Here is a 27,414-nt window from a genome sequence, read left to right on the forward strand (position 1 = left end):
TCAGATCTACTGTCTGAAAAAGAAAGGACATTTTTCTTGGAAAGTGATTTATCAGGCTACTGCCTTAAGCATTTTAAAGGTTTTAATATTATTCAAACACTACGAGTGGCTGTAAACTTGTATTTGCTTAATTAATGAACCTTTTGATTACTTTATTTATTGTGTTGCGACCACTGGAAACAACTTGACGGAGTATAATAACAGGTTATTAGAATAGTCAAGCTGCTGAATTTCAGTAATAAACCAGGACAACATGATTATACAACATGAGGATATTTGATGGATCTTTCTTGATAAATATACAAAATCGATGATAAAAGCTGTCTGAAAAGGATAGTTCATCTAATACAGTTCACTTAATTCAGGTTTACTTTAAATGTGAAAGGGATCAAACTTTAAGTTAATTCGGCTGTTTTCCTTTCTATTGTCTCTTTAGATGCACTCTTTGTGAATACAAAAGTGCAAATTTGACTGTTGCATCCTAGAGAGAGGGAGAGAGAGAGCGCAGCAGTTTTCGATTAATTTTACGGACAATGCTGCAGTCCAGTCCATGCACGTGCCTCTATCCAGTCACGTGTAACAATAATTAGTACTATTCATCATGTTGTGTGGACCACGGGCGCAAAGGATGGTCTGAGATTCGCAGTACGCGGAGTGTTGATTCAGAAATTTGACTGGCTGTAGAAGTAGCCTACTTTATTTTTTGATGAGGTGCGACAACTGCGTACAGCCTTTGCTTGAAGGCGGAGTCCCGTTAGACTTGCGGGAGTGGAAAAAATCCTCATTGTTCCTGTTGTCCCCGAGAGCATTACTTAAAACTGCAATCTACAATGCGTTAGATATGCCATACTGTGTGATACAGGTAGATGTTGACTGACGGTGGCGCAACCTTATAGTGTACATAATGGAGTGAAAATCTATCGAAGAATGAGCAGTGTCCCTCCCAACGCGCGCACAGAGAAAAAAATGGACCCAGTTAACCGTTTGCACAGGATGGATCAGGTGTAAGGTTAGTTGATCTGACATTCTTTGCTATCTTGCGATAAGATTCTTTCCAGTATTTCAACTTCTTTCTGTGATACCGTGATTGTGTCAATCAAATTGAAAGCCAACATTTAAACTTCTGTCGGGGGTGAGTGTTCTTAAATGTAACGATACTTTTGGAGACGTGTAGATTGTTACAAATATGATATCGAACGTGGAATAATCTTTATGGCTATTTTTGATCATTTGCTTTTGTTTATGGGGACGCGATTATAACACTGAGCATTGCTCGCATCCACAATTAACCAATACAAATAGGCTACTTTACATCGATATATTTGTCGTCGATACATTTGTTGCAACACGCTTAGAGCTTAATGGAAAGTACTGAACTATATTGATGGATGACATTCGTATTAAATCTATAAATGAGCCAAAAGATAACCAGTGGTGAATTTTTCTGGTGTTCGCTTTTGACAGAATGTGTCCCCTAAAGTGGTATCTTTCTGTGACTCGGTAAAAGAATCCATCTCTGGGTTTGTATATGAAGAGGGCCTTTTCAAAACTTTATCAGTGTTTCAAGTTCAAAGTGCGCTGCAATTTTAATGACTGTCTAATTACTGATATATTTTCTCACTGTTTTCCCCTCTCCAGTTTTATTGCCGTTGTCTTTAGAGATGCACAGTCACTGTCTCTCCAAGTTTATGACCCTTAGTTTGATTTTATTCTTCGGATCCAGTCGATAGCGAATTTTTGGAAATACCAACATCAAGTATCTCATTGCTATTAAAAGTGAAAAGTGCTGTCAAGTGGATCGTTAGGAGAGATACTGTGAAATGGTGCTCTTGATTATAGCCATCATTCGGTTTAAAGGGAGATTCAAAACAGTGACTCTAATATGAAACGTACGGTGGTTTACGAATGCACTATATGTTATATAAACGCGACTGCTTGGTTTTTAAAGTTAACGAAAATCAGAAGAGCTACAAAGATTTATTGCACTCAATCAAGGGAATGTGAATGCTGAAGGATGATTTTGGTACTTTCCTAATCAAGTCACAGTGGCACAATTTGCTAAAGAGGAGTGGTGGGTGCTGCCCTGTTTTAATCGTGCTGTTCTCTTTAAGCTTGCGTCAGTTCTAAGAAATATCTTAGTCTAAAAGACTATGAGTTTTTTTGTTTTTGTGAACACTGTTATGACTGATATCACACACGCCACCTTGCTCTGCACGGTCAGATACGAGAGGGTTACAATCAGTCTGCAGTCAGTGTGTGCACTGAATAACTGGAATCCTCAAAACAAATTTCTTAGAAGACCATTTCCATGAGAAGAAAACTGGAGCACAGCCAGCGTGCAGAGGGGACATATTTCACAACCTCTAGAGAGAGAGCCCAGAGTTATTTGGCTTAAAATGGATATCATGTTCTACACTGGACTGTTTACTATGATCAATTTTGTAACATGGCTAACATCAAAGCAACGAACTATTTAAATATGATTAGTGGGTGTGGTTCCTTGTTTGTTTGTTTTCTTCATACAAAACAAGAAATCACTTTTTCATGCTGTGTTTAGCTGAGCAGTACATCAGTAATCTCACATTGAAGATGAAAGCACTGTTGTTTAAATTTTAGCTGCTGTCATGACAATACTCAGAGATAGATTCAGAGAAAGTCATTAAAGATAATACTTAGTTTAAAACTAAGTATTAAAAGCAATAGAATTCGGGAAGCCATACTCAGTGCCCAGTCATATAGGCTACTCTGTTTACTCTCAGTTTTCCCGCAATGTTTTTCCTATGTGACACACACTTGATTTGTAATCAGTAACAGCTGTGTTTAATAGCTGTGGCATAATTAGCATAGCGGTTTTACAATTGGGAGCTTAACTGGGACGGAGTATAGTACATTCTCAGAAAATAAGTCTAAATCTAACAAAATGTCAAATGAAACATTATAAGGCCAAGTTATGTAATAAGTCCATAACTGTTAAGGTTGTTACTGACTAACGAGTCAATAGAGCTTTTTTTGAAGATCAACATATTAATCTTTTTTTTTTTTTAATATCACAATATTTCTCTCTACACAGGAGTCTCTTGAATTTTGAATGGTGGGTCTTAGAGTGGAATATCAGACAACGATGAACCAAGCCTTCTTCATCAGTCTCCTTTTCATCAGCACGGGGGCCTCCCACGGCTTGGCCTCTACAACGCAAGGTTGTATGTATAAAGCATATTAACTGTGTTCGCCCTCTCTCTCTCACTCTCTTTCTCTCTCTCTCTCTGCCCCCCCCCTCTCTCTCGCTCTACCTCTCTCTCCCAAAATTTTAGTTATTTCAGTTCTAAAGTTTAGAATTTAGTTTTAGTATGTTGCTCCTGATAGATAACTTGAATGATTCAGTTATTTATTCACACATAATTTATTTTACTGCTTTAATGGGGGCATTGGCAATGTAAATATTTTGAATGAATAAAGAAATGGTGTGATACTCTTTATTGTAGGTTAAGGTTTAATTCACAGTTTATTTACCAGGGAATTAGAAAGCACAATTGTTAAGGCATCTGTAGTTCCAGATTCAATCAAACTGGAGGAACAGAATATACCTAAGGTGCAATGTAGAGAAAAAAAAACAGGATGTTTTCAACTGGCCACATCCCAAAAATACCCCAGAGCCAAGCATTGTTTTCTGTGAGAAACTGTTCGAGAGGCCCCTCCCCCCATTCTAGAGACTCTCTGAATGGCAACTGTTTGTACACAGACTGGCACTCACACTCAGGGGCCGTTGTATGTGGCCTCTATCCTGGTGGTTCATGTTACTGAATGTTACATAACAAAATTAATGAAGTGTTTTGTTAAATCGTAGAGTGCACTCAACTCAATCTGTTTTACTTGTTTTGAATTTTAATGACGCCTTTTAGGATAGAATCATAAAACGTTCAACACTGTTGGAAAGAGAACCAGTCTTTGTGAGCAGACCAATTTTAGCACTGTGGTTACAAAAGCAATACCTCACATTTGTTGCCATGGGTTTGATTGGAAATAAGGATAGATGTTAAATGATTGGGGCTGTGATAATGACTGTCACAGCAAATTGATCTTACTGAGAAAACTGTGGACTATGCTCTGTTTGTTGGCTGTAAGTTCAGTGTTAAATAAGAAGAATGTCAGTTCTTGGCAAACTCAGCTACACAGGATATATAGTTCCCTTGGCTCTGTGCCCAAATTTGCCTTGTGTTATTTCCTAGGGGTCCTTCTCCAAAGTCTGTGGTTTTGTGTCGATCTGTGTGGTGGTCTGGTGGTTTCACACAATGAAAAACTGCATCACACTGAGAAACAACCACATAATCAGTTCTCCAGGGAACCAATCAGAATTCAGATATCACCCAAAAAGGATGAACATGAGGCGCGTGATACGTAGAGTTGGAACAGTTGTTGATCCATCCTTTACCAAGAAAATCCGTCCGGACGCAAGCTGTAAACATAACTCCGAGCTTGATAAATACTTGTTACCCGGAGTCGGGATACCCGTCATAGTCTTTGGTATAGCTCAGTGAACAGTTTCTATAGAGGGCTTTTGGCGGTAACCTTATTCTGACACACGAGTGGTTTCACATCTGAGAAATCCCAATAAGCACTTCCAGGGAAACGCAACCCTCCGTCAGCCCTCAAGGCTTAACAGTTTATTTGAAGAGCTGCTTATGAACCCCCTCCAAATGATTCATCAGTGATAAATATGTAACTAAAAATAGCCAATTGCTTGATTTGTCATCATTTTTACCCCCATTGCTAGGACTATGATGGAAATAAAAATTGTATGTCACCGTAGATCAGGTCTCAATAACTGTGTCAGTCTCAAGTTATTTGTCAGTATTCAAGTTATAAATAGTGAAAATGACTTGGAAGCAAATTTAAAATATGATTTCATCATGTTATTCTTCTGTCTGAGATAGATGAATTTTAAAAAAAACCTGTATTTTCAATGTGATGTAATTTATTTTAATTTAGCGGCCGCCTCAATATGTATTTGGTTTCTGTTTTGTTCCTCTCCTACAGTCCAGACTCATACTCTGCCACGTCTGACCGGGTGCTTCTCACGTGAGTTAATGACTTTCCGATGCCGCTGGGATGCTGGAACATTCCAAAATTACACAAGACCAGGGGAGCTACAGCTGTTCTACATGCTAACCAAGTAACCACAAACTGACTTTCACATTAAAAAAAAATGGGCATTTATTCTAACATGTAAATACTGAATATTTGGATATGTACAAACACTGATTAAACACTGCAAATATTACTCTTTCCTTCCACTTCCTTAGGGATTCCATATGGCATGAATGCCCAAGCTACAATGCTAATGGAGAAAACGAGTGCTATTTCGACCAAAGTCATACAATTATTTGGTATTCTTATGGCATCCAACTTCGCTCAAGATCCCACAACATAACTCATGACGAACTTTACTTTAATGTGGAAAACATTGGTAAGCTATACTCTAAAACACACACTTAGCACTACAGGTCTTCCTCTTCTTTCACACATTTTTCTTCTATTGGGCATTCATTGTATTTTGATGCCATTTCAGTGGGACTGTACAGCTATACTTACATTGTTTTCACTTTCCCCCATGGCTACTGAGAATAGCAAGTAATGATGAAAGCCCTCAGTGTTGTCAGTGTTAATTCACAGATTAATGTGTGATTCTGATTAATTCTCCAGTCTACCCAGACCCTCCTGTGGGGCTGAACTGGACTTTACTGACTGTTGGCCAGACTGGGTTGCTTTTTGATGTTATGGTGAGCTGGAATCCCCCAGTGTCTGCTGCAGACAATGTGAAGATGGGCTGGATGTCACTTGTATATGAGACTGAATACAGGGAGAAGAACGGAGTCAAATGGAACTCAGTGAGTCTCTGACATTTATACCAACAGTACCAGGCTGATTTCTTGAACTATGTATTTATTACACTTATGAAATATATAATTCGTGGAAATAATGATAAATGTTTACATATTAGAAGTCAGCAGCATTGCTCAATTAGTCAAACAAAAGGATGTTTCAGAAAGTGACATCGTCGGAGATTATTGTATTTTTTCTTTTTATTCATACTTTGCATGTTTTCTCCGAACCAAATGTTGAGTGTTATATACAAAAACTGCAAAAACATGTGATGAAATGCAGGGAAAAGTTGACCATTGATTTAAGAACTTTCTCTGTCAAACTTTGCCGTGAGCCTGTATGTTACGTCTCTAAAGAAGTGGAAAAATCAATTCTTGTACACACACTTACCTCACATTAAATCACACTAACATGGACTAGTGCAGCTGCTGAGCTCATAACTAACTATCATAACTAACTATCACAATTCTAATGATATAAAACAAAGTAGCCCTCTTTGAAACCCTGAGTATATTCAGATCTGTTCATTCTTATCTTGTTTCCCTGCTTTCAGATCGACAGCGGGAGAAGTACCAAGGCGTACATTTACGCCCTTCACTCAAACACGGAATATGAGATCAGAGTCAGATGTGGAATGGACGGCTTCAACTTCGGCAACTTCAGCGACTCCATCTTCATCAAGATCCCTTCCAAAGGTGTGATGTGCGTTTAATACTCTCTCAGTCTGAAATTGTTTGCTGATGCCGCTGCAACGTTGGCTAACCTCAAATTGCTCGTGTTGCTGTATTTTAAATGAGTTCAAGTTATCTTTTATGTAGCATGCTGGCAGATTATATATATATATTTATAAAAAGTTTAATGTAATTTCTGTTTATTTTGTTCTCAGAGTCCAGTATTCCTTTTGCTGCCGTGTTAAGCATTGCTGTGATTGGTATTGCACTCATCGTAATGCTGATCGTTGTTTCAAGGCAGCAGAAGTAAGAGGCCTTTTCAGTCTTGTCATATCCTTCAGAATGTTTCATTGGCATTGGCTTTTCGGTAATCTATAAATGTTGGTAAAAGGTTTATATTTCAATGAACATATAAATGAACAGAAGTTTTACATGATACGAAGGACCAGTATTTTATAATGTGTAATTAGTGTTCATTTGGTATTTTGACACATTCAGAACAGTAAAACAAAATAATGTTTAGAAAAATTTTGTTTTTAATAATGCGCCTCTTCAGTTTGTCCAGGAATACCCAAATCTATGGAACATCTCAGTTGCAGCTGTAGTTAAAAAATGTTATGAAGAGGATTCGTTTATCTGACCTTAAGGGCTCCACAGCGTGTATACTCACCCATCTGAATATCAGTTATAAAATTGAAAAAATGCAGATTAGAACATCAGTATCATCAGCCTCATCAAGTTAATAACATTGTGACCAAAGAAAATTTATAATATTCACATTCTGCATGTGCACAATCTGTGCTACTGCAGTGTCATCGTTTTTTTTTGTTTTTTTTTAAAATACAGTATTATTGCTTTTTTTTTACATAAACTTACTAATGTCTCAGATGTGTCAGCAGGAGAGCAAATGAATTATGCATACTCATGGTCAGTGTAGTCAAGAGGATACCCAGAAAGCTGGATAGAGTTTAATAACATTTTACTTGTTGACATATCCATGTTTGCTTCCATCGCTGTCGTGCCAGTTTCTCTGATAAAATGGCGCAACTTGTTGTCTCAAAGCTAATCTCTAATCCACTCTCTACGTCAGACTGTATGTGGTTTTCCTGCCTCCTGTTCCTGGCCCCAAAATCAAGGGAATTGACCCAGAGTGCCTACAGGTAAATCCCAGTTTAGCTCTACTCTGTTTCATCAATACATTTTCCATCAATACATTTCCTAAGTGATCTTTGTCTTTACCTGTAATCTTTGTCTTTACCTGTGTGCTATTCCTATTCAGTGCACTCTGACTGACTGATTTTTTTTTTTTTTTTTTTGAAACACAGAAGGGCAAGTTGACTGAACTGACTTCCATTCTGGCAACCCACCCCGACCTGCGTCCTGAGCTATACGGTAGCGATCCTTGGGTGGAATTTATCGAGGTGGATATCGAGGAGCCAAACGAGGGAATTGAGGACTTTCACGAACACCTCCTTGTGGCCGACTCCCCTACGTCCGGCACCTCTCACATCTCCAGCGGTTTCCGTGACGATGACTCCGGGAGAGCCAGCTGCTGTGATCCGGATCTTCACGACCCTTACCAGACAGACCTGCCTCACAGCACGGTCGCCGGCAGCAACTGTTTTGAGACTTCTGCTCCTGCTTCCTCAGAGACAACCATGCAGCCTGCAGTTCCCGCTGTTCAGGAAACTCCCTGGGCGAGCAGGGGTCTCTATTCCCAAGTAAACGATGTTACTATTTCGGGCGAGATTGTCCTGTCATCGGATGAGCAAAGCAAGGGTGACGAAGCCATCGGTAAAGATCAAGCCCTGAGGAATAAGGACAACATTAAAGCAAAAGCACAACAGCTGTCGGTAGTAACCGCCGACGGAGGAGACTACACCTCAGAGTTCGATATCAGTAAGATCAACACCCAGCATGCTTCAGAGTGTTCCAGTGAAGCTAATGTAAGGGAATGTGATCAGCCACATGAGGGGTACCACAACACTCTCTCGGAAACCAGTGTACTGCCTAGCCATTCAGGATTACAGTCACATGCGATGCCTCCCAGTCCTGAATATACTATGGTGGATGGAGTTGACTATCAAAACAGCCTACTTCTAAAACCAAATACTCCGGTGGCAACCCGTCCTAGCTCGGTCAAGACATTGCCCATTCCCCAGGGATACTTGACTCCTGATTTATTGGAGAGCGTTGCTCCCTAACTGCGTAACAGTGTTGAGGTCAGAGGTCTAGTAGTGTAGGAGGATATGGGGACAAGAATGTGTTTGCTCTCTGAGAAGACATTTGACACTGTTAGCCAACAGTGCAACAGGAGATGTGTGCCAGAAGCACAGGCCAAAGACATACAAACTAGGCCTTTTCAGTCCTTATGGGGTGTCCCTGATTACAGAGACCTGTCATTCAACTAATGTGCTAGTGTATGACTATTAAAAAAGGCATGAAAAAAGGCAAACCACAAAATACAACTTGTGCTTAATGTATATATTTCAAAGTATTTTTGAAGAATGCAATATGTCAATAAATAGTTATACACACTGTTAATAATTCATGTACCTTGTTCTCACACTTCAGATTAGGCAGCTGTCCCTGATTTGAACTAAATATCATATTGCTGTAGTGAACAACACTGTTTACAAAAGAAGATTGCTTTTGTCCTTACTATTTGTCTCTTAGTTTGTTTTTGTTTTTCACTCTATTGTATTACAGTGTAACATCTGTATTGGTCTAACATCTGACCTCATTATCAGTACATGAATCTTTACTGTGAATAACTCCATGTACATTTTTTCCTTCGATACTAAGCTGTTACCAAGATATTTTCTAGACAGTTGACAGTAAGGTAATTAACCTGCATTCTAAACAGTGTGTTTGAACGTGCTCCTGTTGTATTATGAATGGATATCAGCGGTAATAAAGTGTGAACAATGAATATTAACAACGCTGCATTTTCATTTTCATCAATTAATCAATATCGCGCGTAGGCCTGTTTGATGTGCTTGTGCAACCTCCATTCATTTAAAGACGACATATTCGCATATTAGTAGACACTGCTTCTAGAATTCTCCTCTCACGCGCTTGTAGTAAAGCTTCTATCTAATAAGAAACCTTGATGATTTTAGGCTGCCGAGCCACTTCGCCATTACAACCGAATAACTACTTAGTAGAACTGTGGTACAATTATATATTATTTTAGTTTATTTTTAACATTCCTTTTCTTTATGTCCTCGTTTGGCTGGCAGACATCTGTCTTTCTCTCTGAAATCTTCTAACGTGGTTTCAGCTGTCAAGCGAGGATGAAGCTGTCACCTGTCAATTTGGATAAGCTTATTAACGACTTCGGCAAAATAGAACAAGTAAGACCGTTCATGTAAATCAAATAAAGATATCGAACCTTTTAATTATCCAAGTATCACCATATCAGATATCGGCAACTTGGAATAAACTAATTCTCTCTAGTGAGCTAAACAAGATGCCAAGCAGGTACTATCCTACCATTCAAAGGCACTAAAAGTAACGCTAACTGTATTAACTGCATTTTGCATTTTACAGAAACTGACAGAACTTAAGGGCAAAAGCAACATCGTTGAAATTAAATTGGAAGAAACGAACAGGCTACTGAGGTTCAGTCAGAGCAAGGAAAAATGTTTAATTGAAGGTGAGGATTCCTGTCATTCCTTTAACATAAATTTAGCCATCTAACCGTTTCCACAGCCTACGGGTTCTCTCACTAGCCATTCTCAAGGCCTACCCGTTGTCAACGAGTCTCTGTCTCCACCTAGCGGTCGATGAAGCTTAAATCGTGAATGTGAGCGTGTGAATGTCTAATGGATGTGGGTGCACACAGTCCTGATTATTAGACAAGTGTCATTCTGCTTAGTCATATAGTACTCTTCAAAAACTATTGCAGTATAGTTGTAAATGTAATTTGCGACGGGCCAAACTGTTGTTAAGAGATTAACTGACTGACATTCATGGCTTCAGAGAGAGACAGACTATTAGATACTGTCAGCGGACTCCAGCAGACTTTACAACAGCAATGTGATCTCAGAGGTAGGTAGCACACCTCTCAGCATGGCAGTGTTTACACATGACTGTTAAGTTTGTTCTTCGTACACCCTTACTGTTTCCAACTGTGGTAATTCTCTTACCTGCTGTTGTTATAGCTGAAAATGATAAGCTGAAAATTGCACTTCTTGACATGAAGAAACAGACTGAAGGTCAAAGAGAGGTGAGAATGGTTATTCGTGTCCTCCATAACAGCCTCATAATAACTTTTGGGGGGGAGCAGCCAGTGTCCTACAGGTTAGAGAAGCAGGCTTGTGAACGAAGGGTCGCCTGTTCGATTCCCAGGACTGGCAGGAAACATCCATGGGTGAGGTGCCCTTGAGCAATGCACTTGACCCCCAACAGCAGTGCACTTAACCTCCAACTGCACCCGGGGCAATTGCCTGCCGCCTACTGCTCCTGCGCCTAGTGTGTGTGCGTGTTCACTACTGATGTGTAAGAATGGGTTAAATGCAGAGGTTAAGTTGTTCACAGTGTTTGTGTGTGATCAGTTCTATTCTATTCTATTCTCCCCTCTATTCTTCTATTCTACTCTGTTCTTATCGGTGCTGCACCCTTGTGGTTGCAGGAGAGCACTGCAGAGATGACGAGACTGAAGGAAGAGCTGAAGACTTTAAGAGAGCACCACAAGAGGGAGCTATACGACCGTGACGTGGAGACACAAAGGAAACGTGAGTGTAGGAGCAGAACAAGTAAACAGTGTAGCAACCACGCAGTTTTTTTGTTTGTTTGTTTGTTTTTTAATATGAGCAATTTTGTATTTTCATCCCTTTAATGGAATGGAATTCTGAATTTTAATTTTGTTTTCAATATTTTTTTTTTCTTTCTGGAAGTGGCAGCTAAAGATTTAGAACTAAAGAAGGCTCTTGACATGAAGGCGAGCGTTTTGGAGGAGATGAGAAAGAAAATTAGTGAAACGGAAAGAGAAAAACACAGCGAAATACTAAAACTTCAAATGGAGGTACACCAGAAGATGACCTGCAGTGACGACAGAAGAGTACACTTTGCCCATGCATAGGCCCTAGAGCCTATATTATTGGAGTTACATACGATAATATTTATTTTCTGTACGAATGAAAAATAAGCCAAATATTATTGCTGTTCAAGTCTCAGCACAGCTTTGTATGTCACTCATTTTCAGTTTGGTGCTAAACTAGCAAGAGCACAGAGCATGAAAGGACCAACCCAGCAGTCACAGGGTTCCTGCCCCCTTCCTCAAAACGTATTTAAAAGAGTGAGTAGCCGTTCAAAACATCACAGCTCAAGGTCTTTTCCAAACGATGTGGTGACTGGACATGTAGTCCTCAAACTGCCAGAACAATGTTTTTTTTAAACATGATCTCTTTGCCATTTAACAGTCACCTTATTAGTAACACTCCTTCACTCTGTCTCTCCCTCTCTCCCTTCTAATATTTCCTTATTCTTCTGCACCCTGCACCATGTCAGTAGATATTTGCTTTTCTGATGTTTGCATGTATTTTTGTCCTTAGAAGTTGCAGTTCATTCAGGAGGAGAAAAACAAAGAGATTGAGGCATTACGCCAAAGGGTGAAAGAGCTTGAGCAGCAGGCTCTTAATGGTCTCGCAAGCTCCCATTCGAAAAGGAGAAAGATTTAATTTGTACTGTTTCAGAGTGAATGTTTGTCTCTGTTTTGCATGTGCTTTTTATTTCCAACTTTGTATTGAAAATGTTTTTTTTTTTAAATGCCTTTTGAATGCATTTTCAAATGTCTTTGCTGCATTGTTTTCATTATTTAACCGCACGCTCTTATACATAGTAGGCAAATACTAGACCAGTCCTATTAAACATAAATAATAACTGTGCATCACTGATCTGGCTGAAATACTGATCTATGGTCTTACAGAATTCAGGCAAGTGAAGAACATGCAGGTGATCACAGAGACTAGAGATCACTTGCTGAATGTTCCCGCACGGGTTCACTGCACATGTAAACACAGCCAGTGCACCAGGGAAATCTTTTAATCTAATCGCCGCAGACGCCTTGTCACTCAGTGCCCCTTCCGTCTATGCTCACACGCACAAGCACAAGGGATCACACAGCACACCGAGTACATAGAAAACTCTGCCCCATTCAAAGAATGAGAGGTCTATGATTGACCTTCTATACAGTACGTCAGCAGGACTGAATATTCGCCAACACTGATTTCAACAATTAGAGCTCTTTAATCTTAAAGCTATTAACCTATTATCTGTGAATTTGTCTCAGAAAACACAATGAATATTGACATAAATACATGAGGTGAGTGTGATGGGTCTCAATGATTTGGGTCTAAGGATCTCGTGATTGGCACAGAATCCTGGGTAACACGCTAAATCGTTGTTATATCAAGAAGTACCTTGTGCCACAATGGTGGAACACCTGAATGTGAAAACATGGGAGTAAAGAGCACATGACTCATTCTGTGGACCTTTAAGATTAACGATAATCACTTTATCTGTCGTGCTCTCTGTGTGTCAAGGAGGGACTGCACTAATCCTTTTTAGATGCATCGCAATACTGTTACATAACATCTGAGCAATCACTGTGAACAACCGTGGATCAACCTTGACCTCAACACACTGCAGTCCCTGGAACCGTCCAAATATCACTAAAATCACACAGTTTGGCCTCAGTTTACCAGAAAACAACCAAGACAATGTATTTCAGAATGACGAAACTAGTCTATACTAGTAAATTACCCCATTTCCCCCCTCTTTACATGCCACTTGGCTCTCAATTTAGAGCTTGAGTGGGATTAAGATAGCTCTAAATAAACCTCAGAGATTAAGAAACTTGACACCACCTTAATCCCTGTTTCCCTGTGACAGAGCAAATGTCTCAGAAAGGCAGCAGAATCTCCTCAGGTGTGTGACAAACCTTGCCATTCAAAGCAAGATAACGGGAGAGGCAGCAACGTGAAATCTTGATTCTCTCACGCAGTTGCTGCAGAGCCATAATTCAGCGCGCTGTTTAGGATTGAAGAGTTATTTTCCAGATTATCTGATAAAGTGGACCAGTCTTGGATTACGAGTACTTCTTAAATAAACAGAGTAGATTTTCCCGGATAAAAACATGGCTTTCAACATCTTGAAAGACACAGCATCAAAGGTTGGGAGGGCACTCTGAACTGGTCTGTCATAATGACGAAGGGGTGGAAAGATTCCTTTGTCCAGCATGTACAGGAGTAAGCAGGGGTAAGATATGTTAACTGCAACTTCAACTTTGTGTTTAACTTTTATAACACCTGTGTGTCTCCCCAGTTAGATTCACATGTCTTTGAGCTTTACTGGGTGCATTGTTTGGTACAAAAACATATTAAACAGTTTGAATATATATATGTATATATATATATATATATATATATATATATATATATATATATATACATACACACATGTGCTATATGTCTCAGATCCTCATAATGTGTGATGATCCGAGTTTGTGGTCTGTTCTTTACTGTCATCTTAGCCCTGAACTACTAGATGATGCCTGCAAACAACAATCAAGTTTCATTGCGGCTCCAGCACCACAGCCTGTGGAGCTTGACGGACAGCTCTGAGTGTGAGCAAGAGAGAGAGGACAACGTCACTACGAGGTGCCCCACACCTTTAGAGAAGCTGACAACGGACATGTGCCAGGATGAGAAGACCATCAAGGAACTGACCATGGGCCGCAGAGTGGGCTTCTATAAAGTCCGTGGTCAGATTGGGTGTGGAAACTTCTCTAAAGTCAAACTGGCATTCCATGCCCTCACTAAAGGTAATAGCCATTTCTATAAAATCAGTTTATGGGTATAAGATAGAAATGTGACAGTGTCTGTATTTAGCCAAAACAGTTGGTAATGTGAGTGTAAGAAGCTGGAAAAATTGAAATTCCTTGACTGAGAATAAGCGGGAATTGGTAGTTCACAAGGAGGTCACAAATGCATGTGCTTAAAAGGCTCAATTAGTGTCTAATGACCTCATGCATACTCTGTCCAAATCTTCCCAGACAAGGTTGCCATAAAAATCCTTGACAAGACACGGCTGGATTTGCAGTCTCAAAGGATGTTATCTAGAGAGATCTCCAACATGGAGAGTTTGTCTCACGCCAATGTCTTGCGACTCTATGAGGTCATTGAGACGCCGTGCCGATTGTACCTGATACTGGAATATGCTGGAGGTGGAGACCTTCACACCAAGATCTGCACAGAGGGCAAGCTCTCTGACCATGACAGCAAAATTACCTTTGCCCAAATCCTGTCTGGCATCAAATATATGGTCAGTCCTTCATAACTTGGCTCCAATCCAAGATAACATATGTCTTTAAAAACACTCGGTCAAATACATTTTTTATCCTTCAGTCGGCTGATACTTAAATTCACTTATTGTGTTTATTTGCAGCACGACAACAGCATCATTCACCGAGACCTGAAGGCAGAAAACATTCTCTACAGCTGTAATGCTTGTGTAAAGGTGGCTGATTTTGGGTTCAGCAAAAGGGTCCGCAATCGCAATGAAGTCCTGGACACGTTCTGTGGGTCGCCCCCATATGCAGCACCGGAGCTCTTCAGGGATGAATCTTACATTGGGCCACCAGTCGATGTGTGGGCGATGGGTGTCCTTCTGTTTTTCATGGTGACAGGGACCTTGCCTTTCCGTGCCGACACCGTCGCTAAGATACGCCGCTGTGTGCTTGATGGAACTTATATCCTGCCTACCTGGGTGTCGGCACCCTGTCAGCGGCTGATCCGCGGGATCTTAAAACCCGATCCCTCCGAACGCTGCGCTCTGGATCAAATGCTTGGCTGCGAGTGGCTTCTACCAGTCGACATCACCCATCCGACGCAGCCAACAAACAAGCTCGACCCTCTCCGACTGGTCCTGGCAGACCCAGGGGACCTGAGCAGAGACGAGCAGGAGGCCAGAGCTGCTCTTGAAGAGCTCGGAATTACTGACGAACATATTCTCAACAATCAGGGAAAGAAGAGCCGCAGCCCAGTAACTGGAGTCTATCGCATTTTGATGCACCGTGTCCAGAAAAGCAGGGGAGTTGAATGTGTGCCCAGTATTAGCGGTGTGGTCAAAGACCCCAAGAGGGACAGTCTTCGTGCCTATAGGAGTTTGCGGCACACTTCAAAGCTCTGCATCCTGTCTTAATTCATTTAGCTAATCTGATTAATGATACACTGGGATCCATAGCTTTACTTGACTCTAGATCACTATGCACATTGTCTAGAGATATCTCTGTGTTGACAATGCGTGTGTGTAATTCTTGCTGTTGTAGCCTTCTTTTCTATTTTTTGTTATTAAAAAAATAACTACTACACCAGCCTCTGGTTTATCTTTGATGCAGAACATCACCAAACACAATAGTATCAGTTTTAATAAAGTTGTGTTTTTAATTGAAAGTGTAAGGTTACAGGCAGTTATTTTTGATTATGTCAGGAGTGTAGACTACAGTTTAATTTCTGACCTACTTTAAAACTTTGAGACGCTGCAGTTCCTCTCAAATACCACAAACCGTTTGTAAACAATGTAGCATCTAACGCCTTGGCAAATGACTGCCAGCAATACACACAAGTCAACTCCCGCCCCCCTTCCTCTCTTCACCTCCCATCTGCGAGTGGTGGCAGATGGACCTGCGTCGCAGCCCAGACATCTGCCAGCACAACAATGGTTCCCTTATGCAAGCTGCACAGTTTGACGGGACACTGCGCTACCATTGTATTCACTCTATACAAATGCAGATCAGTAGCTACTGCAACGCACAACTGACATTATTTGCCCCCTTGTGCGAAGCTACTTTAGCGTGAAAACTTCAGCACCTTTCCAAGCCGTCAAAGTACTGTTCCACAATGCATTATCTAAATGCACCTTATAAAGTACAGAGAAAACTTTATCTGAAGCAAAGTAAGCAAAGAAGGAAGAAAGACATAAGACGATACTTTTTTTTATTAATATTATTTTTTATTATTCATTTTAATAATAGTTCATTAGTTGCCATTATTGAAATATTCTAAAGTGAAACCTTTAGAAGAATAAGACAATTCTGGAAAGTGGAAAGCACATTGCTGGCAATAAGGTACGTTATATTGCTCAACAATTTCATTTTTAAAAATGTTCAGGATGTTAAGTCCATTTTTAAAAACGCTTCTTCGACGCACCGCTTCGTCCTCTGCGTGTACCAACGCATGCGATATTTGCTCTGTGGGACAGACGCAAAATTCGCTTCTCCTTCCTCTCCAAACCTCATCCGCACAAAGAATGAGGGCCATTGGGTCGTTCTCGTGGCATACCTGACCCCATTCACATAAAGAATGGGGATCATCTTGGCATGGACGGGACGAGAAACGACGTAACCGCGAGGGCCACTCGGGCCTGCCTCGCGCTGCCTGGACTCAAAGCCTCCTCAGGGGCATCCAGGGATGAGCAGAAACTTCATCATCCTCGTTTCAAAGGATGAATATTCCTTAAGGGTTACAGCATCTCAGGAGAGAAGAGTAAGTGCCCAGATCAACGCTCAGGGAGAGTGATCTCTGGAACCCACTCGTTGAAACTGCGACTTTCCTCACAGAACAGGTGCAGCTTCTCCAGTGCAGGGTCCTCCCACGAGCCATCGGCTGGGTTCTGTTCAAATACAATGAAAAACTCATGAACAACTGTGTAACATAATGATAAAACTGTATCTGTGATCCCAAGTGATTTTTTTTATGTTACATATTAAATAACTAAGCATGATCCTGTAGCTACATACCGTGATGAGAACGCAGTGAGCATCTTCGAGCTGTCCCGACTTGTCACCAACAATCTCAGCGAGACGCTGCATGTCGTTGACTCTCACAATGTTAATGTCGTTGTCGAAACAGAAGGCTTGGATGAGAGTGAAGTGAATCTGAAGAGCGATGTCACACTCGAATTCTTCGTCTGTAGCCAGCACACAGAACGAGACGCTGTCTGGATCACTGAAAGGAAAGACAAGCAAGATTAGTATGAGAGGAGATGACACATCAAAACAAATTCGATGCAAAATTAGAAGCGAAGCGTTAATTAAAGTAGATACTTACACATTCATAACTTTAGCAGATTCGTAAACTCCAATGGTGAGGCAGTCACTAGCCTTGGCCGAAACCAACGCGTCCTCCAGTGCTTTTCCAGTGCACGGAGCTCTTTCGTTAGTTTTCTGGACGAGAACTTCTTCAAGAGTCATGATGTTTGATATAGTTCCACACGAGCTTTAGTTGTTCTTCGCAAGTTTGAGGATATTCCCAAAAGCGTTTGTGTCAGAATGTGTCTGGTGTTCTGCTTTTATACCCACTGGCTCGTGGTGTCAGTGAATACACTGTCCCCTCATTGGCTGACCTGAATAGTGCATTGGTATGCTAATGTTATTGTCACACTCCGGCTCGTGGCAGATTGATGAGGGTCACACCAGGCTTCCCCCCTTTGCCAGACACGCATTCTACGAATAAATAATAATTTATTTTAGGTGTGATATTCGTATTACTCTGCATCTTTTTGTGGCTAAGCTATGGCCCAGTATGTAAGACAGAGTGTAAATACAGAGTGTAAATGCCAGTTTTTATTTTGGTGTAGTTTGGAAAGTTTATAATATAGGAATGCATAGTCCGAATACATAATACACAGAATATAGTACTCAGCTGATGGTCACAATCTTACAATCAACGCTGACTTTGCGCTGTTTTTTTAGGTTATGCTTGTCTCCGAAATGCAAGATGAGATATGTACTTTGACACTAGGATAGCTTTTCGCTCATGAAATGTTTAAAGAAAATGTTTGTGTTATAGTGGGCTATTGTGGTGAAAGTGAGTGTACATAAGACACCCATCCCCCTTTACAGAGGACAGGTGGAGCGTGGCCATCTGTGGATAGGCTAAAACGGTCCTATTGTGAGCGCAGAAACTTCTATTATTAGACCCTCATACAAATGCAAATGAACTGCGCGTGCCGTGACGCCCTGCCACACAATCTGCTCAACCAGTCAATGACCACGTGATCACTGTCAGCCTTCCTAAAGTTCATATCGTCACCAGTGTTAATTCATTAATTTTTTTAAAACATGCCTTCGGTGCACATGTGATATCCCTATAAAGTTGTTATAGAGCTGTGCATATTTACACGCACAACTAAGCTATGTTGTTGTGACCCCTTTTGCAATTAATGATCACAAATCCAGGTTAACGGTCGTGGGTTAAATGCCACCTATTTTGGCCACTAAGCCAACTTAAAATGTGCTGACACACACTGAGCCTCAGGTCTGCAAACGGCTCCAGAAATTATAAGCGACATAATAGTTGCGTTATTTGAGAAGTCCGAGATAACAGGTTGACTATGAGTGATTCTAGCCCATTGTAACTCTGCGGAACGGAGCAGATGGGGGGACTTCAGGATACCCCCACTCACCCTGTGCAACTCAATCATCTATCACGGCTATTGTCTGCGAGTCTTTACTTGCGAAGCTGTATAAAAGTTGTCTCGTTTCGTCCAGTGTTCATCATCCGTTGGGGATATTGTTTTATTAGTTATAGATATTAGAGAATTGTTTCTAAAGCTTCCCTGTGAGTGAAGCCACCACACAAAGTGTTTTGCTCTTAAGCAAACGTTTCTATGAGCACGAAACCAATGCACAAAGGCCAAGACTGATAAAGGCTACAACTCAGAGATCTGACGCAAGGCGCGTGCAATTTGCATCGATGTATTGTTCTACAAACCACATCTGCAGGTCGGATGCTTACCCCGAAAACTCATGCCTCCGCGCCCTCATCCACCCCTCCCTACCACCCATCCTCCAAACTCCCCTGTTGCGTGAGCGAGTGACAGGTGTTCCTCGGCAGATTCGCTTGCGAGCGCAGACAAACTGAACTTTAACTTTCCATGCACCCAGTCTAATTAAGTCCAACTTCAGCTACCTTCCTTTGATTAAGCTAATGCCAAAACACAGACGATTATTAAAATTTGCCAAAGAGAGAGGACATTTATTTACTTATTTACTCATTAATTTTTAAAAGTAACTTAAACGAGCTTAGTTAGAATATTTTTATGCAACATTTCTTTCTTTCTTTCTTTCTTTCTTTCTTTCTTTCTTTCTTTCTTTCTTTCTTTCATTTCATGATCGTAGGAAAACTTCAGTTATTTTATAAGTCTTCATGAACCTAAATTAGACTACAGGTGCAGATGTTCGTGATAAGATACACATAACAGATTTTTACACGTTTGACCCTTTACCTTCCCCCAAAGGCAGACGGGGATTGTTGCCATGGCGAAAAAGGCTTCCCCAGATGCCACGCGCCGCAAGTCAGGCCACCTTTGCAAATGCAAAATGTACTCGTGTCAGATCTTTTCAACATAGATTTGGCCAACTCTCTACGGGTTACATGCATAAATTAATCTATATGGAAAACTTTAACGTATATTTAATGTAAACGTGCATTGTATTATTATTCTATTGTTGAGAGTGTACTGAATCAAAGTTTCATTCTTCTATTTTTTTTTTATTCCATTTAAGTAATTTATCATGACAGTGTACTAAAGTTATTTAATGAGTAGTATCATTTATTATACTAGGGATAGAGTGTGGAGATGTGGCATATTTTGAAGACGCTTGGTAAAAGTGATCAGCTTACATTTGCAGTTTTCGTCCGGATCACAAAAAGACCAAATTAACATGAGTCATTCACTATGTCGACCGATATTTAATGACAAGTTTGATTATCCACCAAGAATTCTTTTAGAAGTCATCCATTTCTAAAGGCACGCGTCTGTGATGAGTCATTCCTCCATTGTCTTCCAACAGCCAATCAAATGGCACGGTGCGAACGCGTGCCAGTTGCAGAGTACAAATACCGACCGTGCCTCCTGTTGTTTAACTCACTTCAGTCTCACTACAGATTCGGAAGTTGGTCATACCTCTGGAGCAGGTTCGCTGTACTTATACTTCAAGATGGTGAATGAAGGCAAATCTCTGACAGAAGCCCTCCTGTCTGCCAAGGCAGATGAACGCGTCACTTTTGGCGTCTATGAGTGCGCTCAAGTTATGAATGAGTAAGTATTAGAGAATTCTCAAGCACCTTGAACTGAAGATCAGTACCAAACACAGTCACTTAGATTTCTCTCTACATAACTTCTGTCGGCCCTTTGATGATGATCAACAATCTAACAACATCTTTGTTTCTGCAGTGACCCAGACAGTGTATCATTCTGCGTCCTGGCATCTGACAACTTCGAGTGTGACATCGCTCTTCAAATCCACTTCACTCTCATTCAAGCATTTTGCTTTGACAACGACATCAGTATAGTGAGAGTGAGCGACATGCAACGTCTTGGTGAACTAGTTGGTGCTAAAAGACTTGAAGATGCACACTGTGTTCTCATCACGGTATGTACCATAGACTTGCTTTACTGCTGATTACAAATTTGAGTTTGCACTGACAAAAGATGGTCACATTTAAAGTCCGGCCAAAATGATTAATTTTTCTTCTCATTGTATTCGAACAGAACCCAGCCGATGGCTCGTGGGAGGACCCTGCACTGGAGAAGCTGCACCTGTTCTGTGAGGAAAGTCGCAGTTTCAACGAGTGGGTTCCAGAGATCACTCTCCCTGAGCGTTGATCTGGGCACTTACTCTTCTCTCCTGAGATGCTGTAACCCTTAAGGAATATTCATCCTTTGAAACGAGGATGATGAAATTTCTGCTCATCCCTGGATGCCCCTGAGGAGGCTTTGAGTCCAGGCAGCGCGAGGCAGGCCCGAGTGGCCCTCGCGGTTACGTCGTTTCTCGTCCCGTCCATGCCAAGATGATCCCCATTCTTTATGTGAATGGGGTCAGGTATGCCACGAGAACGACCCAATGGCCCTCATTCTTTGTGCGGATGAGGTTTGGAGAGGAAGGAGTAGCGAATTTTGCGTCTGTCCCACAGAGCAAATATCGCATGCGTTGGTACACGCAGAGGACGAAGCGGTGCGTCGAAGAAGCGTTTTTAAAAATGGACTTAACATCCTGAACATTTTTAAAAATGAAATTGTTGAGCAATATAACGTACCTTATTGCCAGCAATGTGCTTTCCACTTTCCAGAATTGTCTTATTCTCTAAAGGTTTCACTTTAGAATATTAGAAATGATTTGATGTGACAAAAAAAAAACAATAAAAAAATTAACTTAATTGTTTTGCATGGTTTAACTTAATTGTTTTGCATACTTTATGCGATTCTGTGCTGTATGATATGTCATGCTCTACAGTAAACAATCTAGACATCTTGACTGCGATATCTAGCACGGCGGGTCTTTGACAGTAAAACTTATTGTGTCCTTCAGCTATTCTCAGAACACAGACACTACCTTCTCATAACTGCACTCACAAATAAGAATAACTGGACAAGAGAAAGGGTTTTTCCCACCACACATAGTGACCAGCTGATATCACAATACAGACAGGCCTATATTTCACTTTGCTGGTGCATCATGTCTACCACCCTGCGTGCTGCAGTCTCATGGAAATTTACAATTACACTTTGTATAATTTACAACAATCACAACTCGCGATGTACAGTTTGTAATAAGTAAAACACTTTCTTCACGTTTCACGAAATTTAAACACTAAACTGAAACAAAAAAAAGTGTTTTAAAAGACATACAAGAAATCCAAATAACATCTTGTGGAGTCTTAGCTTGTTGATAAAATATGGCTTGGATACATCTGTCTTTGCACATTAACTTCATGAATGAACAGATACTAGAAAAGCAAAAGTCCCTAGACATTCCACTGCAATGAAAGTTCTTTCTTCACTGTAAAGAAATCACTAGATTGTGACCGTGCATACATGGTTAGTTTATAAGTATATGGGACCCAGTGGACAATTGAGAAAGAGAAAAAATGACCAGTGTAATTACAGTCCCATGCTCTCAACAATAAGAGGACAGATCTGTGGTTTTCTTTGCGCTATATATAATACCTAATTCACGATTATAACAGCAAATCAGTGACCAAGGCTTATTTAACCTGAAAACAGGCTATGAAAGAAACCAACACAAAAACAGTGTGATCTGGCTTATCCAGTTTACTCAAAGGGAGTAGCATGGAGTCGGTATTGTTGTTAGCACAACTTATTTTTGTGATGGAGCATATTTGTATTGGTTTCATATGACCTGTGATCAGTTTGAACCATACATTGGGATGCATTCTCAGATCATAGATATCATACATCGTCACATAATATGCTACAATACAGATTATACAGTTAGTGCAATGATACTGGTCAACGATAACGATAATTTGATTAACGATAATTTGATTCAAAATTTAATTAATATCATAATGATTTTTATAACTGGTTATGTTGTGCTAACACTGGAGTGCAAAGTCAAGCACATCCCTTGGGCCTGTAATGGAAAGCAATGATCTCCTAATAGGAAAGAATTCTTTGGTTATGAATTAGTTTCCAAATAAAAGACAGTTAATTTAAATATACTGGGACAGAAATAATTGAAAATCATTAAATGGCAACATCAATTTATACTTGCTTAACAGTCAGATCAGGATTCTGTTGAAACAGAGTAGGAAGGCCAAACACTATTTCTAATTGAACCAGATGATGAGAGTGTTTTGCTTAAGTGCACATGCTTGAAGGGGCAGCCTCTGATTGGTGGAGAAAACACCATCTGGCTCTTGTCGTTCTTGAACCAAACAACTCACTCAGATCTTCAACTCACGAGCATGCCATGAAAGGAACACAAGGGGCAATTCATTTTCCAATTGCAAATTTCACACCAAAATTTAGTCATCACCTGCAAAATCAGCATGCGATGGGACACAACCAACATAACCGAGAACATATTAACTCAGTTTCTAACTTTGTCAGCGCTGTCTGTCACTTTTCAATGTTAAAACTATAAAATTTTACTTTATCACCACAACAAAAGAAAGTCACATCGATTGACACATTCAGTATCCATAGATGGACATACTAATCATCAGAGAATATAATTTGAATATAATGTTAAGGATATAATTTTTCATGTCCCTTCGTCTTCCTCTCAAGCAAGCAAATATGCAAGATCTCCTTTATTCAACTTTTTTTTTTTTCTTCAGTGTGGACCAGCATCATTTATTGTGTTATCCTTAGCATGCATCATCTCATTTAATAAAAAAAAAAAAAATATATATATATATCTTGTTATGTTGTGAGAGAGCACAGCTGAACATGCAAAGGCTTCATTTGATCCACTTAGATTTTCAGTTTCTTTATCCTAGTGGCCAAAAGGGTTAAAGGGACAATAAAATAAGCCTTGCAGAACAATGCGTCAGCATGCAGGCTGCCTTCATTGTCCTCTCTCACAGATAGGGAGCGCGTGCAAACTACAAACACAGAGGTACCCTGAACCCAAAGACCCAAAGTCTACCTAGCAACACGGCCACAAAATCTGCTCCATCTGCTGCTCCGCATAATGATCTGGAGGAGAGCTGGGGAGCAGGGGGGGGAGGAGAGGAAAAAGGAAGAGGAACCAACCCTGTGCCTGGCACAAGCCGGCTCCCATTCATACCCTCTCCCTCAGGGGCCTGTATTTCACCCCCTGCCACTGAACACGCATCACAAAAAGACCCTCCTGTAGGGCAGCGCTGGTGCCCCAGTTTGGGGGGCGGAGTTTGTGGAACTGCTCTGTGGAGGCAGCAAGGGGCCATGCTTAGGGGAGGCTGCTATCAGTATAGGCTCTGATGGATATAGGTTGCACCTTGATAGCAGAGTGCTAATGTGCGGTACACCCTACAGCTGCTTCTGCACACAGGGGTGGGAGGGAGGAGTGTTCTATGGGGGGGGGGGGGCTTTAACTTCTCTGTCACAATATTTCATTATCTACAATGCCCAACGTTCCCCCCCTCCCTACTCTCTCGTTTTACAAGGGTTCTCCCTGCCACATGGCTTCTTCTAAAGTGGCCTTTTCAATGGCCCCTCCTCGCTCCATTCACCTCGCAGATAACTCCATTGGTGAACTGAGGATGCCCCAGGAACAGCAGCAGATGGTGATGAAGGGTGATTCAGACTGAGTACCCCCCCCCCCCCCCCCCCCTGTTGCCTGGGACACAGCCATCGGTATTCCTGTTGTCTCAACAAATACCTTATCAGGGATAAGCTTTGAACTATTACTATGGGGTGGAAAAAAAAAACCCTGTTTATCCTTGAGCATCATTTTGGTGATTGCACTGTAAACGTTGTCACGTAACCACACCTCTGTTGATTGTACTACAAACTTAGCAAATGGACATTTTAATGTGTTTAAATGTTACAGTGGTAAACAAACCTTGCATACAGTCTTGATTGCAACTGACTTTGAAAAAACAAAACAAAACAAAACATGCCACTTTGTACTTCATTTCTCTTTAAAGAAATAATATTTTCTGACATGACACTGGACAGAGAGGGTGATATTTATTTGAGAAAAAGTAAAATAAATAAATACATAAATAATTTTAAAAAAGAGCCAACTTTTCCTTTTGAAGCAAGCACTGGCCTGTTGCACATCAAGTTGTTAAGATTAAACATGTATGAAATAATCATTGCTTTCAAAAAATTACAGGCGCGGATATTGCTATTTTCATAGATCCAGCATGTTTGTAAACAACCCCGGTGCACGCATCCCTAGTTTGCCCTCATTTCAATTTGAATTGAATTGGCAAGTGTCCTGGCAGTTTTTTTTTAACTTTCTGAATGAATCTGAGTGTGTGGCTCTTAATTGGCCCGTGCTCGCTCTCCCTCCTGTTCTGTCGGACTCAAAGGCCAACAGATTACAGGCAGGAGTGTGAGGCCCTGCAGTCTGCAGTGTATGGTAATCACTCATTATGAGAACCAGCTGTCTCTGCGCAGCCGTTCAGGGGGTCAGACCTCTTGCTTCATGCTGACACTCCCTTTGCTAATGTCTGTCTCTCTTTTTCTATTTATCTCCAGATTAGACATATAGCACCAACTATGGGCTAATTCTGTGTTTCTCTGTTTGATAAAATGCACCAACGCTTTTTTTTCTTTTCTTTTTTTTGCTGAATGTCCAAAAAGTCCAGACAATTCCACTAAACAGTATATTTGACGCAGAGCACTGGACAGCGACTATGCTATGAAAGCCTTTTCTATTTGAGAATGATTCGGCTGCATGCTTTTTTGAATGTGATCAGTCAATAAAGATTAAAAATGACAAGTTTCATAAAGGTGTTGATGCTAAAACATCCGTCATGGATCACAACTGAACGGTGGAAGGTAGCAGGTGATAGGCCTCACTGAAGTACGTAGTATGTATAACATGTTTGTGTGTATCTGTGTATGTGCATGTGCGCTGTCCATTGTTTCTGCATGTATGTATGCAAAGGTATATTCTGTAGCTTTGTTATGCTGAGTGCCACATCATGCTGCCAACTGTTGCCAAAATGCAGCTCCATCTACCAGACATTGTTATGGCTCTTTGGGGATCACCCCACCCTTCACACACACACACACACACACACACACACACACACACACAGTCTACAGGCCCAGTTTTCCATTGTATGTGTTTGAGCAGAGCTGTGTTGGACAAGGGTGTGTTTGCTGTGTTTTTGGAGGAGGGGTTAGTAGTAAGAGTCTGTAGTGGCCAGCTGTGCTCTTCTCCCTACACTGCCAGACGCAGCTTGGGCCCTGAGGGCCGCAGAGAGAGCCGTATCAGATGGTTAAAAGAGGAGGTGTGAGGGCTCCCCCCAATGAGCAGACAAAAGCTGCAGCCAGCGCTCCTGCTCCGACGTCAAAGGGTGCATGGGGTGGGGAGGGGTCAGGGGTGGTGTCAGTACACAAAAGTGCACAGAGTGCCCCTGTCACAAAAAAAAAAAGAAAGAGAGAAAGAAAGAAAGAAGAAAAAAAAAAACCTCCCCTCTTTGTTGAAAAACTGAAAGAATGACATGGGGCTGCAGCAGCTGCTGTGCCTGCATGGGACATTTGAGACGCTCCTTTTCACAAACACAAAGTCTGGAGCAGATCGTGGTGTGTGTGGGGGGGTGGGGGGGGGGGGCGCAGAAGGGATTTGTATACAAACGAAAGGCACACTCTGCAGAGAGGGGTGAAAAACTGAGGGTGGAGTGAAGGTGTTAGTGTGTGCATATGTGTGTGTGTGTGCGTGTGCGTGCGTGTATGTGTGTGTGTGTGTGTGGGGGGGGGGGGGGGGCTGCTAGTGGCAGTCTCTGTCATAGAACTTTTAGAGATGACAGCCATTAACGTGTGTATATCCATCACACTAGAGAAGAGCCCCACAGGGTAACCATATGGACAGAGGCATTCTGTGCATTGTCTTCAAATCACCATCACCTTTTTTCCTATAGCTTAAACAACTACCAAGAATGCAACACCAAACAAAAGACCCTAATGTTTGGCTTTGAGGTATTTATGGTTTTACTGGCCTTCAAACCAAGTTGTTTGCGAAAAGGTAGCTAGCTGAAGTCTAAAGAGCTACAGGTTTAAACTGTAACACGATTGCTGCGCATGTTTTCGGAACAAAACTATAATAATTTTGCATGCAAGATACTTTCTCTGAATTCTATGTATCTGCAAGATCAACACTTGCTCTAAAGCAGTTTTCTTAAAAAGACTCAGCCATTAGCTTAGGCCCATTCTTCCACTGCAGTAAATGAGTAATATTTGAGATGGACCATCTATACTCTGAGACAGAAAGTTGTTCCCCAGAGGACTAGCAAACCAGTGTTTTCCGGTACAGACCAAATAACGAGGGGACAGTCAGAGAAAAGAAAAGCATAATCATTTAAAGGTCCTGTGTGTTGCCTGAAGCTCA

General features: G+C 41.1%; 5 protein-coding genes across 6 annotated transcripts; 4 read left to right on the forward strand and 1 right to left on the reverse strand.

The window, feature by feature from the left end:
• Positions 1–796: 796 nt before the first annotated feature.
• Positions 797–9,489, forward strand: ghrb (growth hormone receptor b). 2 transcript variants are annotated; one of them, XM_030769229.1, is made up of 9 exons: positions 797–1,009; positions 3,071–3,200; positions 5,035–5,170; positions 5,301–5,464; positions 5,701–5,885; positions 6,434–6,575; positions 6,767–6,857; positions 7,642–7,711; positions 7,877–9,489. In XM_030769229.1, the coding sequence occupies exons 2-9, from the start codon at positions 3,089–3,091 to the stop codon at positions 8,753–8,755; spliced, it is 1,779 nt and encodes a 592-aa protein (XP_030625089.1). In that variant the 5' UTR covers positions 797–1,009; positions 3,071–3,088; the 3' UTR covers positions 8,756–9,489. The 2 variants fall into 2 exon arrangements, with proteins under 2 accessions (XP_030625089.1, XP_030625090.1); XM_030769230.1 differs by having other exon boundaries at positions 798–1,009; positions 3,071–3,197.
• A 358-nt stretch (positions 9,490–9,847) lies between these two features.
• On the forward strand, positions 9,848–12,235 carry ccdc152 (coiled-coil domain containing 152). The gene is made up of 8 exons (XM_030768030.1): positions 9,848–9,907; positions 10,104–10,209; positions 10,536–10,604; positions 10,718–10,782; positions 11,188–11,290; positions 11,453–11,580; positions 11,761–11,853; positions 12,110–12,235. Exons 1-8 carry the CDS (start codon positions 9,848–9,850, stop codon positions 12,233–12,235), a joined length of 750 nt encoding a protein of 249 aa, XP_030623890.1.
• Positions 12,236–14,105: 1,870 nt separating this feature from the next.
• On the forward strand, positions 14,106–15,758 carry nim1kb (NIM1 serine/threonine protein kinase). The gene is made up of 3 exons (XM_030768031.1): positions 14,106–14,379; positions 14,611–14,879; positions 15,003–15,758. Exons 1-3 carry the CDS (start codon positions 14,106–14,108, stop codon positions 15,756–15,758), a joined length of 1,299 nt encoding a protein of 432 aa, XP_030623891.1.
• Positions 15,759–17,114: 1,356 nt separating this feature from the next.
• On the reverse strand, positions 17,115–17,808 carry LOC115807775 (growth arrest and DNA damage-inducible protein GADD45 gamma-like). Its single transcript, XM_030768921.1, has 3 exons — positions 17,666–17,808; positions 17,356–17,563; positions 17,115–17,228 (listed from the first exon to the last, which is right to left on the reverse strand). The coding sequence occupies exons 1-3, from the start codon at positions 17,806–17,808 to the stop codon at positions 17,115–17,117; spliced, it is 465 nt and encodes a 154-aa protein (XP_030624781.1).
• Positions 17,809–20,559: 2,751 nt separating this feature from the next.
• LOC115807860 (growth arrest and DNA damage-inducible protein GADD45 gamma-like) lies at positions 20,560–21,227 on the forward strand. Its single transcript, XM_030769035.1, has 3 exons — positions 20,560–20,660; positions 20,796–20,994; positions 21,114–21,227. The coding sequence occupies exons 1-3, from the start codon at positions 20,560–20,562 to the stop codon at positions 21,225–21,227; spliced, it is 414 nt and encodes a 137-aa protein (XP_030624895.1).
• The last annotated feature ends 6,187 nt before the right edge of the window (positions 21,228–27,414 follow it).

This window comes from Chanos chanos, chromosome 3, assembly GCF_902362185.1.
Source record: "Chanos chanos chromosome 3, fChaCha1.1, whole genome shotgun sequence".
NCBI lineage: Eukaryota > Metazoa > Chordata > Actinopteri > Gonorynchiformes > Chanidae > Chanos > Chanos chanos.

Excerpts from the sequence above, each read along its gene's own strand:
- ccdc152 (XM_030768030.1), top strand. The coding sequence starts at position 9,848 with ATGAAGCTGTCACCTGTCAATTTGGATAAGCTTATTAACGACTTCGGC. Across the intron at positions 10,783-11,187 it reads AGACTGAAGGTCAAAGAGAG|GAGAGCACTGCAGAGATGAC; the intron begins GTGAGAATGGTT and ends TTGTGGTTGCAG. Across the intron at positions 11,854-12,109 it reads CTCAAAACGTATTTAAAAGA|AAGTTGCAGTTCATTCAGGA; the intron begins GTGAGTAGCCGT and ends TTTTGTCCTTAG.
- LOC115807775 (XM_030768921.1), bottom strand. The coding sequence starts at position 17,808 with ATGACTCTTGAAGAAGTTCTCGTCCAGAAAACTAACGAAAGAGCTCCG. Across the intron at positions 17,564-17,665 it reads TCTGCTAAAGTTATGAATGT|TGATCCAGACAGCGTCTCGT; the intron begins GTAAGTATCTAC and ends CTTTCCTTTCAG. Across the intron at positions 17,229-17,355 it reads CTCACTGCGTTCTCATCACG|AACCCAGCCGATGGCTCGTG; the intron begins GTATGTAGCTAC and ends GTATTTGAACAG.
- LOC115807860 (XM_030769035.1), top strand. The coding sequence starts at position 20,560 with ATGGTGAATGAAGGCAAATCTCTGACAGAAGCCCTCCTGTCTGCCAAG. Across the intron at positions 20,661-20,795 it reads TGCGCTCAAGTTATGAATGA|TGACCCAGACAGTGTATCAT; the intron begins GTAAGTATTAGA and ends TTGTTTCTGCAG. Across the intron at positions 20,995-21,113 it reads CACACTGTGTTCTCATCACG|AACCCAGCCGATGGCTCGTG; the intron begins GTATGTACCATA and ends GTATTCGAACAG.
- nim1kb (XM_030768031.1), top strand. The coding sequence starts at position 14,106 with ATGCCTGCAAACAACAATCAAGTTTCATTGCGGCTCCAGCACCACAGC. Across the intron at positions 14,380-14,610 it reads ATTCCATGCCCTCACTAAAG|ACAAGGTTGCCATAAAAATC; the intron begins GTAATAGCCATT and ends AAATCTTCCCAG. Across the intron at positions 14,880-15,002 it reads TGTCTGGCATCAAATATATG|CACGACAACAGCATCATTCA; the intron begins GTCAGTCCTTCA and ends GTTTATTTGCAG.
- ghrb (XM_030769229.1), top strand. The coding sequence starts at position 3,089 with ATGGTGGGTCTTAGAGTGGAATATCAGACAACGATGAACCAAGCCTTC. Across the intron at positions 5,171-5,300 it reads CTGTTCTACATGCTAACCAA|GGATTCCATATGGCATGAAT; the intron begins GTAACCACAAAC and ends CCACTTCCTTAG. Across the intron at positions 6,858-7,641 it reads GTTGTTTCAAGGCAGCAGAA|ACTGTATGTGGTTTTCCTGC; the intron begins GTAAGAGGCCTT and ends TCTCTACGTCAG.